Source organism: Zingiber officinale, chromosome 2B (genome assembly GCF_018446385.1).
Source record: "Zingiber officinale cultivar Zhangliang chromosome 2B, Zo_v1.1, whole genome shotgun sequence".
In the NCBI taxonomy this organism is placed as follows: domain Eukaryota; kingdom Viridiplantae; phylum Streptophyta; class Magnoliopsida; order Zingiberales; family Zingiberaceae; genus Zingiber; species Zingiber officinale.
The window spans coordinates 142322924-142343730 of NC_055989.1; the positions used below are offsets into that span (position 1 = coordinate 142322924).

At 38.2% G+C, this 20807-nt stretch overlaps 2 protein-coding genes across 2 annotated transcripts; one reads left to right on the plus strand and one right to left on the minus strand.

Annotated features, from left to right (window-relative positions):
* The first annotated feature begins 141 nt into the window (after positions 1-141).
* LOC122047513 (alcohol dehydrogenase-like 7) lies at positions 142-2383 on the plus strand. The gene is made up of 9 exons (XM_042608863.1): positions 142-403; positions 494-677; positions 751-1076; positions 1235-1317; positions 1478-1553; positions 1629-1693; positions 1769-1864; positions 1948-2109; positions 2189-2383. The coding sequence occupies exons 1-9, from the start codon at positions 367-369 to the stop codon at positions 2303-2305; spliced, it is 1146 nt and encodes a 381-aa protein (XP_042464797.1). The 5' UTR covers positions 142-366; the 3' UTR covers positions 2306-2383.
* A 136-nt stretch (positions 2384-2519) lies between these two features.
* Positions 2520-14408, minus strand: LOC122047512 (protein DETOXIFICATION 27-like). Its single transcript, XM_042608862.1, has 8 exons — positions 14058-14408; positions 13444-13985; positions 13262-13348; positions 13113-13169; positions 12684-12922; positions 12478-12596; positions 12318-12404; positions 2520-2736 (listed from the first exon to the last, which is right to left on the minus strand). Exons 1-8 carry the CDS (start codon positions 14313-14315, stop codon positions 2680-2682), a joined length of 1446 nt encoding a protein of 481 aa, XP_042464796.1. The 5' UTR covers positions 14316-14408; the 3' UTR covers positions 2520-2679.
* Positions 14409-20807: the final 6399 nt, after the last annotated feature.

Consider the following 20807-nt stretch of genomic DNA (forward strand, 5'->3'; position numbering starts at 1 on the left):
TTTAGATCACACTACAGACTCAGATTACTAGTTTGTAGCTGTTTCTTTGTGAGTTTTCAACTTAAACAGAAGTCATGTGGATGTTTCATCTGCTCATTCATTGTCGACATGGCTTATTCTCGATCTTGTCGTTCATAGTAGTGAGAGCTGACCACGTCTACAATATCAATAGACGGTATTATTTATCAGATTACCAAAATCTGTGGGATCTGATTTTGTTTTTCTTTTCATTAGAAAAAAGATCTCAATTAAATTAGTGACTGGACCACCAGGCACCAATTTCCCCTAAATCCGCCGCTTTTGTCTCTGCCTCTCTGGAATTGTGGGCAGGTAGAGTACTAGCTCGTCTTCTTCCCAAGGGCTTCAATGGAGATGCCTTTCCCAGAGCCCATCAGATGCAAAGGTACGTAGCCAATCGATCGATCGCCTCGTTTCCTGGATCACGTCGTACGTTTTCAGTTTCGTCTAACAGTACAGTGAGCAACACTTGCAGCGGCAGTGTGCAGATCCGCCGGCGAGCCTCTCCTAATTGAGGAGGTCGTGGTGGCGCCGCCGCGTGCCCACGAAGTCCGCGTCAAGATCATCTGCTCCTCCCTCTGCTTCAGCGACGTCTCCCGTTGGCGCCTCCGCGAGTTCCCCGCCGTCTTCCCCACAATCCTCGGCCACGAAGCCATCGGGTATTTGATTACTCCCTTTTTTTTCCTTGACTCTATGGATCGATCATCGATGATTTGTTCTGTGTCCGCCCAGGGTGGTGGAGAGCGTGGGGGAGGAGGTGGAGGAGGTGGCGGCGGGGGACACGGTGATGCCGGTGTTCCTGGCCGACTGCCGCGACTGCGTCGACTGCCGGTCGGAGCGGAGCAACATGTGCTCTCGACTCCCGTTCCGGCCGTTGACGGGGATGCCGCGGGACGGGACCACCCGGTTCACCGACGCCGCCGGCGCGCCCGTGTACCACTATCTCACCGTCTCCAGCTTCAGCCAGTACACCGTCGTCGACGTCACCAACGTCGTCAAGGTCTCCGCGGAACTTCCGCCGGAGAAGATCTGCGTCCTCAGCTGCGGCTTCTCCACCGGTGAGCCAAAACGGCCGCCTTACTTTCTCAAAATGCCCTCAAAGTTCCATTAATGCCTTATTTTAAACTTTAGGGGTATTTTTGATGATAAACTTAATAATTCAATCAGATATTTTATCAAATTTAGTAGATTTTTTTTTTTAATAAAAATATTGCAGGATTTGGAGCAGCTTGGAAGGTTGCAAATGTGGACCCCGGATCCACCGTGGCAGTCTTTGGACTTGGAACTATTGGATTGGCCGTAATTTATTCATTTAACACCAAAGATTTGTGCATATATCATTTCACTAAATTTGATTCAAAGATTAATGAGAATTTTTTGTGAAACTTAATTTGTGAGTGAACTTGTACTTTATCTATCTAATTAGATGGTTATCGCCCTCGCTAATTACTTTTTTCAGGTCGTAGAAGGGGCGCGACTTCAAGGTGCCGGAAGGATAATCGGAGTCGATTCTAACCCCGACAAGTTTGAAGTCGGTAAGACCATTTTGATGAGCCTAGCTAGCTAGCTAATTGTTTGTTGAAAGAAAAATTATTTGCTTCTTGTTTTAGGTAAGAGGTTGGGTCTCACTGATTTCATAAATCCTAATGATATCGGCCATCGATCCATTAACGAGGTCTCACACTAATACCCATTGTTTAGAGAACATCATAAATATTATACTCTCATCTCATGCTTAATATATTTGTAGGTGATCAAGGAAATGACCGACGGCGGTGCGGATTATTGTTTCGAGTGCATCGGTCTAGCATCCGTGATGTTGGAAGCGTATAGAAGCTCTCGATCGGTTCTTCTTTTCCTCGCCTACTTTCCTTTCGTCTATTTAACACAAACAAAGCATATCAAATTGTGACAAACTTTTCGATAAAGGGTTGGGGGAAGACCGTTATTCTTGGAGTCGAGAAGAACATGTCGCCGATCACAATTGACTCGAAAGAAATCTTGTGCGGTAAAACGATCATCGGTTCAGCATTCGGGGGACTGAAATCCAAGACCCACATTCCAATCCTCATAGACAAATATCTCAACAAGGTTTATGATACTTTTAAATACCTAATAAACTAATTTTTTTTTTCTGAAAAAAAAATTCTTGTTTACTTTGATGGATTAGGAGCTTCACTTGGATGAGTTTGTGACACATGAAGTTGGACTGGATGAGATTAACAAGGCTTTTGAGCTGCTGATTGAAGGGAAATGCATCAGATGTGTGATATGGATGGATAAATAATAATGATATTTTTATGTCTGTAATATTTACACATAATATCGAACAATAATTAATAATGATTTTTTTTTTGAAAAATAATTTTAATTTGTGATGTGTGTGTTTCAAATTTGGCTAGTGTGGAGAATGTGATTTGAAAGTTACTTTAGGAACGAAGAAATGGTCTTTCCAAGCAACAAGAAAGGGAGAGGGAGACGAAGAGAAGTCATCTAAACCATTTGAATGTTCTTGGTATAGTCGTCAATGTTTTTTCGATATTTAGATGTAAATTTGGACAAGCTACTTCTTAATGATTTATAATCATTAAAATCTCATCAAATGCCATAACTAGAAAGGCATTAAGTTCTTCCACTTTAGGGAGATCACAACATTTGAATTCATGGCTTACTGGAGCTGCTGCTGTACTTCTCCATTCTTGAGCTTGCTCTTAGAGCCTGCACATTAAACAAATTTTAGAAAACTAAATAATTTTTTTCTTTTTTCAAGGATAAAAATAAAAAACATATCCTTTTTATTTATTTTTTTATTATCGAAAGGACAAACCGTGTTAGTACATTTTACTTTCTGAAATATCCTTTATTTGTTCACTATTATAACTACTATAAATTTATAGCTACTATAATAAACACTTCAACCCTAATCAATACAAATAAACTACGTTATAACAACTATAATTTATAATTTATAATTTATAATTGCTACACTATGTTGTGTTTCATTGATGATTAGCAGTTTAGCACTAACCAATATTATATTATAGTAGTTGTTTCGGCAATAAATCGAGGATGACTGAGCCATGGGAGGGTGTGCCACGATTGGGAAGGAGAGGGTCAATTGACCAACCTCAAGAGCTTAATAGAAGATGTTAGAATGACGCCGAGGGAGGCTCCGATGTAGCAACTCTGACGCTCAAGTTAGTCAAGTGGTTAAAAAGTTGAATGGCTTATGTGTGTGTCTGCCTGTGCCTACAAGAACGAACTCTCTATTATACTATCCCTAGGGGAGGCACGAACCCCACCTTTCAATCGTGGGGTAGCCATGTGGAACCACATACTTTATCCTCATCCCCCAGTTGTCCCACGTTCTCCGCTTATCCCGACACCCTCGTTCCCCATGATCAGAGGGAGTGGGCAATCGCCTCCGGAGATGTCGAAAGTGGGTCGCATTGGAGGGGTAAGTAGAGCCGTGGAGGTCCGTTGTGGAGCAGCAAAGCTATGGAGGTCTAGTGTGGAGTAGCAGAGCTATAGAATACTAGATCTATGAAGATCTGACTTGGAGTATTAAACCTGTAGAGATTTGTATGGAGTAACAGACATGTAGAGATCGACATGGAGTACCAGACTTGTAGAGATCTGGCAGGTCAACTCGGCCCATGCTTTCCGAGTGAGACAACCGAGTCGGAGTTAGTTCTTAGGCAAGCCTAACTTTGGCTAGTGATTGATCTGACCCACCTAAGTCTAAACCTCCTGGCTATCTAAGTGAATCCAACCTACCCTGTGCTCACTCTGGCCTGACTTTTAATCTAACTTAAACATGTTTGATCTACTAGACTTTGACTAACAGCTCAGTACGACTCTTGACTTTACGAGTACACATGGAGGCTGTTAATATCTACTACACCACAAGTCTCCTTGTCGAATCTAGTCGAAAGAGGCGCCAGTCTGACTTATTGGACTGTTAGTCTTGGTCATATGATTGTGTTGAGCTGACGTGTCAAAAGGTTCTAGTTCCACCTGGTCTTCTTGGGTCTCGAGACGAGATACTATAAACGACATAAATGCAAATGGTATGAATGATCACATATCTTTTTTCCAATTAGGGCGTTGTATCTACTAATTAATGGTGGCGTGCACCATCTATTAGTGCAATCGGCCTTTATGATTTTGATGTTTGTTTGATAATATATTTAATGGAGTCTAGTCAAGATTGACCTAGTCAAGTGAGAAATATAGTTAAGTCAAGATTGACTGGATGCCTAACAATGACATTCTTGTCAAGTCAAGGTTGATCGAATGACTAGCAAAGGAAAAGTCTAATCAGGCCAAGGATGATCGAATGCTTGGCAAGAGTAAAATCCTAAAAGAATGAACTTTAGGTAATGAGAAGTTTTGGAGGAGTAAACTCCGAGCAAAGGGAAAATCCTAGAGGAGTGAATGTAAAGGGAAACCCCTAGGGGAACTGATGACACTCATGGGTGGGATGAATACGCGACAGGTGGTATACACAAAACTGGTCTAGCTTCTTAGGAATCAAATGCCTTTGATCGGTGAGGGCAAAAGGGGGTTCGTCTATAACTTTCTCTTCTCGTTCATTTGTTCGGGTGGAGGGTAGTTGAGAAGCTCGGGAAGAGTCTTGTAACGTGGGGGAGGGGGTAGAGACTTCTTCTCCTGACGAATGACACTGGGCATTGGTGCACCCTCAGTCTTTTGGGTGTGCTGGGCTTCCTCCAAATGCATATATTTTTTATCTCGTCCGAGGAGGTTGTCGTAGTCAGTTGAAGGCCTCTTCAAAAGAGATTTGAAGAAGTCTCCATCAACTATCCCTTGAGAAAAGGCACTAGTTAGCACCTCTATCATGGCAGAGGGGGCATCCAAGGTATCTCGTTTGAATCGTTGGATATAATCCCTCAAAGTCTTCTACTTCTTTTGCTTCATAGAGAATAGGTTGAGCAGTGTCTTATGAAATCTTACGTTGTTGGTGACATGATGTAGGAAAATGCTTAGGAAGTCCTGAAAGGAACGAATAGAGGACAATGGAAGATGATTGAACCATTTTTGGGCTATACTTGACAGAGTTGTAAGGAAGACTTTACATTTGACATCATCCAAGTACCGATATACCAAGGAGGTGTTCTCAAAGTGACCTACGTGGTCTTGAGGACCTGTATATTCCCTAATTTGTGACAGTTAAAAATGATGCAAAATTCTTCCTCTAAAACATTTTTAAAGAAAGTAGTGCCTTTTGTACTTCCTTCAATGGTGGAGGGTGCTTTCCCTTTGTAGTTACGAGGAGGAGTCTATCTAATCCTAGACTCATGGAATTGCTCCAGCAGTATTGCCCTCTTAACGAGTGTCAATATAGGGGATGGGGATGTCTCAATCGGAGTTGGTGGTGTCTTGTGTTGGATAGGGGATACATTAGTGGAGACAAGGGCACTGAGGCGGGTGCCTGATAATCATCATTTTGTTATGATATTTTAATTCATATATGTATTCTTTTTTATCTTCTCATGTGTTAATTTTATATTTATATCATTGATACGACACGTTGTGAGTGGTCCCAAAGGTAATGTGGGGTCAATAGTCAAGATGATATGACAGTCAAAGTTAAAGTAAGGTGGCAGTCAAAGTTAAGGTGAGGCGATAGTCAGGATATACGTAGCCGGACATACCACTCACCTTTGAGGCTTAGTTGCCCACTCTTCATGGGTACGATCCCTAGCATACAATCAGTCGGCCCTAGAGCCGGTCGGACCTTCAGAACTTAGCTCCCCACTTTTCATAGGCACAGGCCCCAACATCCAGCCGGTCGACCCCAGAGCTGGTCGGACCTTCGGAACTTAGCTCCCCACTCCTCATGAGCATGACCCCCAACATACAGCCGGTCGACCCTAGAGCCGGTTGAACCTTCGAGATACAACTCCCCACTCCTCATGGGCATGACCTCAGAATACAGTCGGTCAGCCCCAGAGATGATCAGCCCTTCGGGACTCAGATCCCCACTTCTTATGGGCATGCCCCCCAACATACAGCCAGTTAGTTCCAGAGTCGATTGGACATTTGGGACTTAACTGCCCACTCCTCTTGTGCATGACCCCCAGCATACAACCGGTAGGTCCCAAAGCCGGTCAGACCTTTAGGACTTAGCTCCCAATTTCTCATGGCTATGACCCCTAACATACAGTTGGTCAGCCTCAGAGCCGGTCAGATCTTCGGGACTCAGCTTCCCACTCCTCATGGGTATGACCCCTAACATACAACTTGTCGGCCCTAGAGTCGGTCAGACCTTCAACACTCAGCTCCCCACTCCTCATGGGCATAGTCCCCAGCATACAACCGGTCGGCCTTGAGTGTCGATTGGACCTTTTAGGCTCAACACCCCACTTCATGGGCATGACCCTAGAATACAGCTGGCTAGCCCTAGAGTTGATCAGACCTTTGGGACTCAACACCCATGTTTTAGACTCTCGGGCCGCTTGGCTAAGTTATAAACAAGCTTGCTCTCGCGCTCATATTCTAGACTCTCAGGCCACTCGACTGAGTTATAAGTGAGCTTGCTTTCGCGCCCAAGTTCAAGACTCTCGAGCCACTTGGTCGAATTATAAGCGAGCTTGCTCTTGTGCCCATGTTCCATACTCTCGAGCTGCTCGGCCAAGTTATAAATGAGCTTGCTCTCACACCCAAGTTCTAAACTCTTGAGCCGTTTTGTCGAGTTATAAACGAGCTTGCTCTCGCGCCCATGTTCCAGACTCTCAAACTGTCCAGTCAAGTTAAAAGCGAGCTTGCTCTCACACCCATATTATAGATTCTCGAGTCACTCGATTGAGTTATAAGTGAGCTTACTCTCGTGCCCAATTCCAGACTCTCGAACTGCTTGGCTGTTCAGCCGAGTTAAAAGTGAGCTTGCTCTCGCACCCATATTCCAGATTCTCGAGTCGCTTAACTAAGATATAAGCGAGTTTGCTCTCACGCTCATATTCGAGAATCTCGAGCTACTTGGCCGAGTTATAAGCAAGCTTGCTGTCACCTCCATATTCTAGACTCTTGATCCGCTCAACCGAATTATAAGCGAGCTTGTTCTCGTGCTCATGTTCCAGACTCTTAAGCTGCTTGGCCGAGTTATAAGTGAGTTTGCTCTCTCGCCCATGTTCCAGACTCTTGATCCACTCGGTTGAGTTATAAGCATGCTTGCTCACGCGCCTAAATCTCATACTCTCGTGTTGTTCGACCAAGTTATAAGCGTGCTTGCTTACATTTCTAAATCTCAGACTCTTATACCGTTTGGTTGAGTTATAAGTGTGCTTGCTCACACTCCTAAGTTTCAGACTCTCAAGCCGCCCAACCGAGTTATAACCATGCTTGCTCACGCGCCTAAATCCCAGACTCTTGAGTCATTCAGCTGAGTTATAAGCGTGCTTGCTCACGCGCCTAAGTCCTAGACTCTCAAGCCGCTCGACTGAGTTATAAGCGTTCTTGCTCATGCGCCTAAGTCCCAGACTCTCAATTAACTCGGTCGAGTTATAAGTGTGATTGCTCACATGCCTAAGTTCTAGACTCTCGAGCTGCTCGATCGAGTTACAAGCGTGCTTGCTTATACGCTTAAGTCACAAATTTTACCACAGCTGTGCGTTATAAGCGTGCATGACTCACATGCCCAATGATTATTTGGTCGATTGTTCCTGATTCTCGCCACAACTACAGATTATAATTAGGCCTAGTTCCCAACATCAATTCACCTAGGATTTGCTCCCAGTACCAATTCACATCTGCAGGGCACTCTCCCGACCGACACTCGCATATAGCCGTTCGCTCAACATTCATCCCAAATCTCCGATTGCTCGAACTTGTCTCTCACTAGACGCTTGACATAAAGCCGAGCATATGTCATCTAAAAGCTTGCCATCTATGGCATATTGCACTCAAAGAATAGAATGTTCAACTGACAATGGAAAGTACAACAATGGTAAAAAATAGGAGACACCACAACAATTGCAAATGTTGCATGATTAAAGTTTGTTGCCCATCAAGGGATCATAGTACAAGGGTTGTTATCACCCGAATTCGGGAAAGAGGTCATCAGGAAGCTCATCTATAATTCGTTGGCGATCTAAGAATCCGCCAGGCAGATTAATAGATAAATATCTTGCCTCGTGGAACTGCTTGACCACTTCTTCGGCTCTATATGAAAGCATATTTATGGTACGTCGACCAAGATGCAAACTGAACTCACGAGATCGGAGGTATGCTGTTCATCTGGCCTCAAAATGCTCATTCTCTTCCGCCTTGTAAACCACTAACTCGAACCTGGAAGTCATCAACTCAGATTTGGTAGACTCCAACTCTACTTGTAGTGAATCTAGCTGAATCTCCTACGAGTTCAAGTTCCTTTGCTGGTCTAATATCAGCAGATCCTTGGCTACTAATTCTTTGGCTTTTCGACTGATTATGAAGTGTGAGAAATCTTTAGTTCCTCTAGCACAGTAGTAAGTTGCGCAAGATTGGATACCTCTTTGACCTTCACTACAGTTTCCACTTGGAGCTTAGTTTCACTTGTTTGCAACAAAATTTCGAGTTTCCTTTTTGCTGCCTATTGACTATCCATCACCTACCAAGCCTCCTCAAGGGCTATTTCCATCTGTAATAATAGCTCTGCCTGGGTTTGCACCTCTTGACGGAGTCTGTTCACCTCTAGATCGAGGTAGGAGCTAAGGGGGATTTCCACTCCTCCACACGATCCTTCAAAATCTTATTGGCTAGATCCAAGTCCACTGCCAGTTGGCTTAGGTTCTGAATTTTGATATGAACTTGAACTAGAGAAATTAGACATTCTAACAACTATGAAATGTTCCTAATCGATTGGTATAGACATAATCGATTGGCAGCTCAAGCCAATCGATTAGCATAGGTCATACATTGATTGATAACTAAAATCAATTAATCAGAAGAGCTATTTTTTGCTGAAATGGTCTGATTTTAGTTTATTAAGCCACATTTAGTCAATTTAATTATCCATAACTCTCTAAAGTCCTTAGGTAAGCATTTAAGGGTAATTTCCTGGATGAAATGAGAATAAAATGGTTAAAGGAGACTAATTTGGAGTTAAGGAGAAGGTTTAAATTCAAGATTGAATTTTTTAACATCATAATTTCAAATTTTGGAACTACCTAAAGGTTTAGGAACTCTAAATTATTATTAGTGCAATGATAGAAGTTGGAGCATGCTTTGAGGGGGAGGTTCTTGTTGAAGGCATGATGATGGATGAATGCTTAAGGTTGAGCATTGGAGACAATGGACGTGTATAAGACCTTCATTGTGAAACTTGAATGATAAAAGGATGAATCTTGGGAGAAATTTTTTGATGTATGTCAAAGGGGAAGAAAAAATATAGGGTTTAAGTTAGAAAACTCTCATTTATGATTTGACATATGATGAAAAAGGTAGTTGGTCTACTATGAGTTAGCTGAACTTAAATATATTGTCAAATATCAAAAAGGGAGAGATTATTGATGCAATTATCTTCGGGTCAAGATTGACCAATTTAATTAAACTCGAGTTGGCTCGTGCTTGAGTTTCGATAATTGACAATATGTGAGAGAAAAGTCAAGTAGGTCAAGAGAAGATCGGATACTTATTAGGGAAGTCCTAATTAGAGGTTAATTAATGGGAAGTCCTAATTGAAGGTTAGACAACAAAAAAGTTCTAATGAGTGAAGCTAGGCACTAGAAGTCTTAACTGGAGATTAGGCAACGGAAAAGTTCTAGTGAATGAAGTTGGACAGTGGAAGTCCTAAATAGAGGTTAAATAATAGTGAACTAGATAATGAAAGTCCTAGCGGGGCTAGGCAGTGAAGACCTAATTGGGAACTAGGTAGTGGAAGTCTTAGCGGAGTTAGGCATGAAGACCTAGTTGGAAACTAAGCAACGGAAGTCCTAGCGGGGCTAGGCAAAGGAAAAAGTCCAAGTGGTCAAAGGTTGAACTGATACTTGGTGATTGAAAATCTAATGGAAAATTGGCAAGAGATGGAACGTCCAAGTGGGTCAAGGGTTAACCGGACACTTGGTGAAGAAGCTCTGGCAAGTCAAGGTTGACTAGATGCTAAGAAATGGTAAGTCCTAACAAGTTATGGATGACTTTAGGATTGGTCAAAGGAACCCTAAACTTAAGATCAAAGTTTAGAGTTGGGCAATCGATGACTTAATAATTTAGCCAAGGCCAATCGCTGTCTAATTGATTGGAACATGCTCCAATCGATTAGGTTGATTGCCTAATTGATTGAGAGTTTTTCGCAAGAGCACAGAAAGTAAGGAATTGATTGGGTCATGCTAATCGATTAGAGGTGTCATCACGAGAGCATTGAAGGTGCTGAAATTGATTGGGAAATCGATTCCGGTAATGCCAATCGATTTTGGGCAATCGATTAGGCTATGTTTATTTTGCGAACAGAAAGCCTTGAATCAATTGGGGCAATTGATTAAGGCAAACTCCAATCGATTAGGGCAAACAATTAGGTAGTATTTTTGTGAGAACAGAAAACTTCTAATCGATTAGAAGCAGCCAAATTGATTGGTATGGTTCATCAATCAATTAGATGGGTGAAAAGAGTCATTCTATAGGTTTTGAACGGTTAGATAACATGACAGTCGACTAGGGGAAAGCCTAATCGATTAGGAGACATTTTCCAATCCTAGAGAAATCCTAGAAAAGGGGGTTCTATGAAGAGTTGTTCATGCCGGTTCTTAGAGATTCTAAGGCGAAGTGTTGCTGTATTTCCAAGTCAATAAGAGGTATTTCTGAACAACAAGAGATTAAGCAAGAAAGGTTTTCATTATGTTGTGTATTTACTTCCTTTTTCTTGTTGTATTCTTGTTTCGAGTTTGTATGAGACTTTTTGCCTCTAGAAAGTTTCCCAGAAGGATGGACTTCATAATGGATGCGATTGTGAGAACTAGACCCTTAGATTAGTCATCTCAAGAGATGAAGATTAAGTAAAACGAGAGGTGTTAGCATTACTTCAAGGTTTTCACTGCAAATTAGCTCAACATAAAAGGTTAGAATGGTGCCAAGGGAGGCCTCGACATAGCCATTTTGATGTTCAAGTTAATCAAGTGGCTAAGCAGTTGGAAAGTAGAAGAAGTTGGTTGGCTTATGTGTGTGCATATATGCGCTCACGAGAGCAGCCTCCCAATTATACTACCCCTAGGGGGAGGCACAAACCCCACCTTTAATTTTGATCGTGGGGTAGCCATGCGGAGCCACGTGCTTTATCCTCATCCCCTAGTCGTCCCACGTTCTCTGCTTATCCTGGCACCCTCGTTCTCCACGATTAGAGGGAGTAGGAGAGCAACAAAGCTGTGGAGGTCTGGCGTGTAGCAGTAGAGCGTGGAGTTCTAGCATGGAACAACAGAGCTAGAGCTATGGAGATCTAGCTTGGAGTATTAGACGTGTAGAGATCTGCATAGTATACCAAACTCGTAGAGATCAACATGGAGTACCAGATCTATAGAGATCGGTGTGGAGTATTAGACCTCAAAGGGTCTGCGTGGAGTACCAGACTTGTAGAGGTATGGCAGGTTAGCCCGGGTTGTGATTTCCGAGTGAGACAACTGAGCTAGAGTTAGTTCTTAAGTAAGCTTAACTTTGGCTGGTGATTGATCTAATTCACCTAGGTTTGAACCTCCTATTGCTTCACTGACTAAGTGAACTTGACCTACCCATGCTCATTTTGGCCTGAGCCTGAATCTGACTTAGGCAGGTTTAATCTACTAAACTTTTACAAACAACTAAGCAGGAGTCTTAACTCCATGGGTACATATATGTGGATGCTCTTAATATCCACCACACCAATAATATTTAAAGGTTTGATAAACACGAATAATACTAGTAATTATAGTTCATAACTTTTATAATATAGACGTTTTATCTCTAGTCAACGATCAATATTAATCAACACAGTAAACATGATATTATAGTAGTTATACTATAATTTAGACAATTTATTTCTGATTAATATTAGTAAGCATTATATTATAGTAACTTTGAGATTATAACTATTAGTTAGGAAATCATAATTATTATAATTATATAATAGCTATGAAATTATAGCGGCTTGTAGTTATAGTTATGAACTTTAGCAGTTATAATAATATTAAAAATAAAAATAATTTTAGAAAGTAAAATATGAGAGGGTATGTCATCTTGATAATAAACGAAAAAGAAAAGTTGCTTCGATAATTTCAATAGAATAGACACTTTTTTATTTTACTGTAATAAATAAAAAAATGAAAAATGAGTTTTACCTCTTTTTCCCAGTCACATCTGATGGTAATGAAAGCCAGAATTAATGTCTGGACTGCTGTTCCACCGACCATTCCACCCCAAATACCCTGCCATTTTTTTTAACAATTAGATATTATTATTATTATTATTATTTGTTTTCTGAAAAAATAAAAAATATACCAGAACTCCGAGATTGAAGATCCAGCCCATGAATACTCCAAGGGGAACTCCAATTAAATAGTAGCTGCCAATATTGACATATGCCACCGTCGCCTGCCACCCTGATCCAACGGCTACTCCTGCACATTTATTTCTTCTCAAATTATTTCTCTTTATCCAAAGTGTTATTTTTTTTAAAAATTTTCTAACATAAAATAGAATTTAACCTGAGAGAACCGGTTGGATGCTGTTGAGCAAAATGGTGGCTGCCAATATCACAGAGAGCTTGTCCACAGCTTCGATCACGATCGGGCTGGAGGTGAAGATGAGGGCGAATTTGTCGTGGAGGGACATGATGAGGACCCAGAAGAAGAGACCGATCACCGACGAGGTCGTAACCGATACAATGGTCGCGAACTTTGCACCTCTACCATTGCCCGCCCCAAGCTCATTGGCCACTCGCACTCTGCCGTAAACAAAAGACAATATTATTTAACTCTATAAATGTGGCAATTAGACGATCATGCGACTGATGATTGAGTTGGGTCTAAGAATGGCCCAATTGGGGGCGCACAACAATCAATGAAGAAACAGACGTTCCGACGACTTGAAAAATTTGGGTAAGCGTGAAGAAGAGATTTGAATTTTGAATATACCCAGTCCCGGCAAAAAATCCCAGAGGAATCATCATCTCCCAGCCATTTATGTTCATGCTGCACGAATCACGCTGGATTATTATTATTATCGATGTGTGTTTGCGCCGCAGATGATGAACTGGTTGTGATAAAGAATCGTAATGTTTTACCAAATCGAGATTGCGTCGACGGCGATCTTGGCGTTCTTGAGATTCCCCGTCAATAAGACCAAGATTCTGTAGTACCAATTCTCCAAGCTGCATGCAGCAATCGGAGTAGAGTTAGCGTCGGAGAGGAAAGATTTGTTGGTTAATCAGTTGTATGCGGATCGCCGGAAACAGAGCGAACAGACCAGAGCATGACGCCGGAGGCGGCGGAGAGCTTCGTGAAGTCCCAGAGGCCGACGAAGGCCTCGAGAGAGAAGCCCTTCCAGGTGTCCGGGCAGCCGCCTCCGACGACGTAGGCGAACAGCATGGCGGCGGCGGCCCACCACGAGAAACTGAGCGTGAGCGCGGTACCGACGAGGCCGAACTTGAGCCTGGCGACGAAGAGCCAGGTGATGAAGACATGGACGAGGAGCGCGGTGAAGGAGAAGGCGGCGTTGACGTTGTTCTTGAGCTGGCACTGGAGGAACCGAGTGAGCGGCAAGAGGAAGACGAAGCAGAAGTGGGTGGGGATGAACAAGAGGGACACCGCGCCGGCCTGCGCCGCCAGGTCCGGCGGCTGCCCTGTCAGGAGGAGCGCCTGCGTGGCGAACAAGTAAATCGGAAGGAGGAGGACGGCGCAGAGGAAAAGGACTATCCACGACCGCTGCAGGTAGATGCCGAGCATGTGGAACTTCCTCGCGCCGTAGGCTTGGCCGCACATCGTCTCCATGGCGCTCGCCATGCCCAGCTGCACGATCGAAGCTTACAAACCTGATGGAAGAGAGGGTAAACAAAAGCATTAAGCTACCGGCCGCCGTACCATCAGACCGAAGCTAAAGCCGACGATGACGGTGCTGGCAATGGTGATGGAGGCGAGCTCGAGGTCGCCGAGGTGGCCGGCGAAGGCCTGCGTGATGACGTTCATGCTGTAAAGGGCGACCCTCCCGAAGATGGCCGGTCCGACGATCTGCCACAGCTTCTTCGACTCAATCCAACTCCTCTTCGCCAGTCCGGCGATCTCCTGATCCTCCTCGTCCCGATCGCCGCCTGGGCGATCCAAAAGCGGCGCCGCCTCCATTGGCCTCTTCCTCCTCCGTGCCCTGTTCTTGTGGCGGTGGAGAATTGTGTGGCCTTGTCTCTTGCTCTTTCTTTGGGGTTGTCGTAGTTGCTTTGGACTCTTCCAAGTAATCGAGGGACCACTGTTCTTTTATATAAATGGAATTAATGTTAATTTTCTAACAATGGGTCATGTAGTTAATATTTCCAAGCTTTTAGTTCTAAAGGGATTCAGCAATTTAATGAACCTCACTTTATTCGATATTCAAATTAATTATCAAACTGTGTAAATTACACTGATTTCCCAAATTACCCTATTGCTAACCCCCCAAACCCTAAATATGATGAGGACGGTTTCGCAGGACTAAATGAATCAAATATTGAATAAGTTTGGTGATTGATTTATAAAATTCATCTAGGTTTGTTCAATTATAAAGAGAATATATAAAATAAATAAATTTGAACACTACTGACTTTGATTTTTCAACGTTCACAAATATTCTTATTTATTAATTTATACAAAATTTAATTACTAAAAATAATATATATATATATATATATATATATATAATTTTATAGATTTTTTATATTCTTTTAAAATTCCATGAATAGGTAAAATTTTAAAATAAATTATAAGAATAACAATATTGATAATAAAACCCAATTAACGTAGTTGGTTCATGAATGAGTATTATTGTCAATATACCTTTGTTTAATTTTTAACATGTACGAAATGTTTTATTGGATGTTTTAACCTATATATATTATTATTACTAGACGAAGCCCCTCATGAATTGTTGAAGGGACCGTGGAAGTAACTATTTTATCTTTGACTACTAATGAATAGTTAACCTCAATAAAATTTTTAATAAATAAGTTTGAATAAATTCATAAGTAAATAAGTTTGAAAATTTTCTGATTTAGACCTTTATTGAACTCAATTTTATGATTAACTCGGCTACCTTACCATGATTTTAGCAACCTAAGTTTCCTAGCTGTGATTTTGTCATAAACCTCTAGTTTTTCCGATAGGGGTATTTGGTAAAATCGAAATTGAGTGTGTGATTCTCAGAAATTTATAGAGTAGAATGCCTAATTTGATAACATGATTGAGGAGATCGGATTCTCATGTCTACCTGCTGTAAATTAGGAGATTATATATAATATAATTATAGTTGGATCGTGGATGTGATTTCATCATAATTGTTTATGATTTTTTTTTTCTGAATTTGCTTTTCTATCTATGTTATAATTTGAATCTGGGTGAGCGGGACCGTCGATGAATATGATGGATGAATGATGGATTATCGGACGATCTATGATCGTTTATCCAGACTCAAACAATAATCTAAATAAAAAAATAAATATAAAAAAATTATAATTAATTACGATCGAATAGTCACAATGAAGATCCTTGCTCATGGAGTGAATTACCCTTAATCATTTATTTTGTCGAATTTGTTTTTAAATTTTTGAATCGTAGTTTGAGGTAGAGTAATAATTTTATTTAAAAATTGACTTAATTACCCTATCATAATTCATACGGATAAGTACTTGATGACAAATCATCACTCCTCATGGAGTTATCAGATTAAAACTCTTTTGGAAGATGAATAAAAAAAAATATTTGGACAATCAAGTCAAGAAAGGTGGGCATATATTATATATGTAATTTAAGAAATAAAAAGGATTTATTCCACCTCTATTAAATATATATTATTTATCAAATTATGATTTTAAAAACTAAAATAGAGGAAAAAAACAAGAATGAGAAAATAGATTAATCAAGTCAAATGTGTTTGTAAGGATGAACTATCTGTGTGGGTCGATTTGGTCAAGCTTGGTTGATCAAGCCAAATGAAATTGTCTAGTCGAGTTGGGGTGGTCCCATTGAGTGGTAAATAATCCTAATGTGGGCAAAAATGATGACTCACACCAATTTATCTTCGTTCCAATTTTATAAAATTTTTCCATCCAAAAAGATAAATCAATCTTCATTCCAATTTTATAAAATTTTTCCATCCATAAAGATAAATCAAGAAGTACGTATCTTTTGATCGCGCTCTATTTAAAGGAAATTTTTTTTATAAATAATCATAATTTAGGATCAAATAATGGATATCTGAATGATAATTTAAATATTTTATTATGATATCATAACCCGAGGACTACGAGGAAGGAGTGAATGGTCAATTGCTTTATCTACTGTTGGTTTTATTTTATAAGTCAAGTTAATGCACAACAAATAAATAAAATGCAAATAAAGAAAAAAAAACATACAAAGTAATAAACATTTGAATTTTATATGAATTGAATTTCCTCAGTTGCTACTCTACAATTTATGATTGAATCACTCTTGTCAATTTATTATTTTTCTCTTTCTCAAAATCTTCTAGAAGTAAAAAAAAAAAAACCTTTTACACTCTTTGTATAAGATAGAAATTAAGGAAGAATAAAGACAATTTTAACATAAAAATATACTAGATGCGAATTATAGATTGATCGCTTTTAATAGTTTTTCCATTATTCATATTTACAAATATCATCTTTGAGAGAGCGGTTCAAAATCCACATGATGATAAAAGATGAATATATTCATCTTTAGTATCTTCGTCAATCCATCCTAGGATCAATACGGAAGAGATAAATCACGGATGACTACTAATATTTGGAATCCACATGCACTTCGAGACATAACATTGAATGATCTTATGCTTTGAAGAACACAAATCCTATTTATATCGCATGTTGTGTACTTCACAATCTAATTCACTCGGTCAAAATGTATACCAAATTAATATAATGACAATGCGATTGCAATCAAAAGACAACATCATGTGTGCCTCGACCTTGAATTATTAGTGAGTGGTCTCAACATTAAACATTTTTGAGCTAGCAATCCACAACATAATATAACAATAAATCTATAATTAATATAATGACATCATAAATGGACTGAAATCTACTATTAAATTAAAAAAATTCAGAAACTTTTTCCTATCCAACAACTTAACTTTCTTGTGAGGTATGCAGTGACGAACACGAAGTTGTTGCCTTACAAGATTTTGATCGATCAGCCATCAAAAGACAACAAAGTGGTGCCAATTCAATGCTTTCATTCCAATTCGTAATAAATTCCAAATGTTAATTAGTAATATTTGAGTCTCACTCTTATCAAAAAAATACTTTTATATTTATTAACTATGTATTTTTTTAAATGGAAAAAAAAATCAAAAGACAAACATGGATGTCATTTAAAAAAAAAAATTGAAAAGATGTTTCATCAAATATTTTATCCTCATAATATCTCTTATTTCAATATTATTATTATGGCTCCAAATGTTATAACGTTGTTGTTTATTATTATAGTTGCTATACTATGTAAGCTATTACGACATATAACAACTATTTTATGGCGACTATAACTTAAAAAAAATCATATATTTCACTTTAATCAAATTAAATCGTAAGCTCTAAATCCTAAGTATGTTACTTTGTAGTAGTTACAATATATGTTCTATACGTTGTAGTAGTTATAAGTAATTGTTATAATATTAACACTGAAATAAGAGGTATTCTAGGGATAACACAACCGAAGAATCGTCTTTTTGATTTTTTTTATTTATAAAAAGGAATGACTTTTTGACCATTTATATAAGTTAGAGTGCCCTTGTAATTTTTGCTCTTTTAAAATTGAAGGAGAAAAAAATGACGACTGACGTTTCTAAACAAGTTTGGTAAGAACTTGCTTATATTTGTTATCATCTTTTACCACAGAATATACATAAGATTAATTAAATAAACAAGTTTGAATAATTCATTAAACTAAATGAAAAGCTTGAATACATATATATTCAACTTGTTAGTGTTCATAAAAAATATTCATGTTATGAATAATATTCATGAACAATATTTAAGAACTATATATTCATCAATAAAATTCTTATCAATATGGTAAATAAATAAAAAAAAGGTTCAAAATGAATAAATAAATTTATACTATCAAGCTCAATGACCAATCAAATAAGGTTAAAATATAAAAATTTTAAATAATCTTAAATTAAGAGCTCGATAATATCTAAAAGAACTAAGTTCAAATCAAGCTTGAACCAATCTCAAGATCATAAAAAAGAAATCAGGCCAAGCTTGAATAATCATTTCAATGACTTGGTTCATTTTAGATTCAGCTTGGCTTGACTCGACTATCTTATCATATAATTTTGAACACCATAAAGTTTGACTTGACTTGACTCATTTATAACCCTAAATAACCTAAATAAGTCATCATCAAAAGTAAGAACAAAGTGTAGATTACAGCTTTGGAAAGTTGGCAGATGGTCGAATGACAAAGAAATAATAGCTATAAAACCTGATCCCTATTATTAGATTATAAATGCCCATTGAATGTGTTTAGTGGTTAGTTATAAGGTATTTTTTTTTTAAAAAAAAAGAGGTGTATAATTTAATAAAATTTGATGTTAAAGTTGTAAATGAATTAAATATTCATGAGCAAAATTGGTGAACGACTTAATAAGAGTTTATTTATATTCATTTAATAAACAAAAGATTAATTAAATACATAAGTTTTAACTTGTTAAATTAAAGAACAAACTTAAACATATTTATGTTTAGTTCATTAATATTCATGAATATGAATCAAGTTTATGAATCATGTCCATCAACAACTCTTATCAATATAGTAATTTTTTTTTCAAAATGAACAAATAAATTTGTATTATCAAACTCACCAATCAATTAAATAAATTTAAAAGAGTTTGATAGCATATAAACAAATCAACTTCAAAGTTATAAATAAATACATAAATTCAAGTTTGAACAACTATTTCAATGATTTATTTTATTTTATTTTTTGAATATCAAGATATTTGAGCTTCGACTCAACAAATCATGAAAGCGGACGACCTTCCCCTTGTTCGTCGTCCATCTAAAAAATTCAGAAGTGCAAGCTATTTGAAATTTTTTTTTATTATGAATCTTTCCTTATTAAGTGACACATATTTGTTAAGATTTTATTTATGTATCATCTTTTGTCTTAATAAAGAGGTCATATATTGTAAGATTTAAATGCGGATAATTAATTGAAATCTTATCTTAATATGAATATCATATATTTTAATATAGTATGATTATTTTATCATATCTTTTAATATTGTATGATTATTTTGTCATGATTTATCATAATATTAAGGATTGACTTGATGATGGTAATGATGTGAGCACCTATAAAGAGTGGTCTTTAGGGTCCTTAAATATACACACCTTTCAAGAATAATAACATCATCCATAGAAGAGGTTTGGAGACATGATCCAATAGAATTATTCATAGACTAGTCTTGTTGATGCTCCCGCCTTAGGTTAACACCTGGGGCACTAGTCTGCTTAGTAGAGTTGCTCTGTCTAAGAAGGTTAGTTTTTAAAAAGGCATTGCCCTACCAATCTTTTCTTGGAGCACTCTTGGAAAGTGTTGATTGTGTTACTAAATAATTATTATATAAAGATTAAAAAACAAGTCTAGTTATAGTTTTAAATAATTGAGGTTTAGCCATAATATCCTTAATTATTTAAACTTATACATTAAGTAGATTAAGATCACATAACGTATATCAATTATAATTAATTATATAAACATAATAAATTTTACCCCACAAGAATTTTTGTCATATTTATATGATTAATTAGAATAAAATATCAAATTATATTTTCTTGATTTATCCATAGGAGTTAAAGAAAATATAATTAGATAGTTTTATTATAAAATTATAATAAAATCTAATTGAATTAAACTTTAACCCACAAGCAAGTTTTATGTCACTTGATTTTTTTCTCTAAACATGATTTACATTGGTAAACATGACATTTTCCTTATTTTTTTAATAAACATGTATTTAATTTATGCAGCATAATCTTTAAATTTCTCTAATATGCATTGTGATATCCTCAAACTCAAGGGTGATATCTATAAAGTATGGATGGAAAGAGTTCTCCTTCATTTAAGGTGGTTAGACATTGACTATACCATAAGGAAAGATGAACCACTTGCTATTAATGATTTTAGCATTCTTGATGAGATTGACCTTTATGAAAAATAGGAGCGATCAAATTGTCCCAACGTAATATTCATAAAGACCAAAATCTCTACTAGTATTCGTGGTTTGATTGAGGAGTATGGAAATGTCAAGAACCTACTTAAGGCAATTGGTGAACAATTTACAACTTCAGACAAGGCCTTTGCTAACACCCGAATAATAGAATTCTCATCATTAAGGCTCACCAACGTGAAAGGTGTTGGTGCAATCCACCTCTAGGGTTTTGATGTTTGACAATATACCAATGTAGATGACTAAGGGTTGATCTAATTGGAAGAGAGAAGTCTAGTCAGGACTAGATGACTAGTAAGGAAAAGTCTTAACTAGAGGTTAGATAAGGATAAGTTCTAACTAGATGTTAGGTAGGTGAGAAGTCTACTAAGTGACTAGTTCTAACTGGAGGTCAG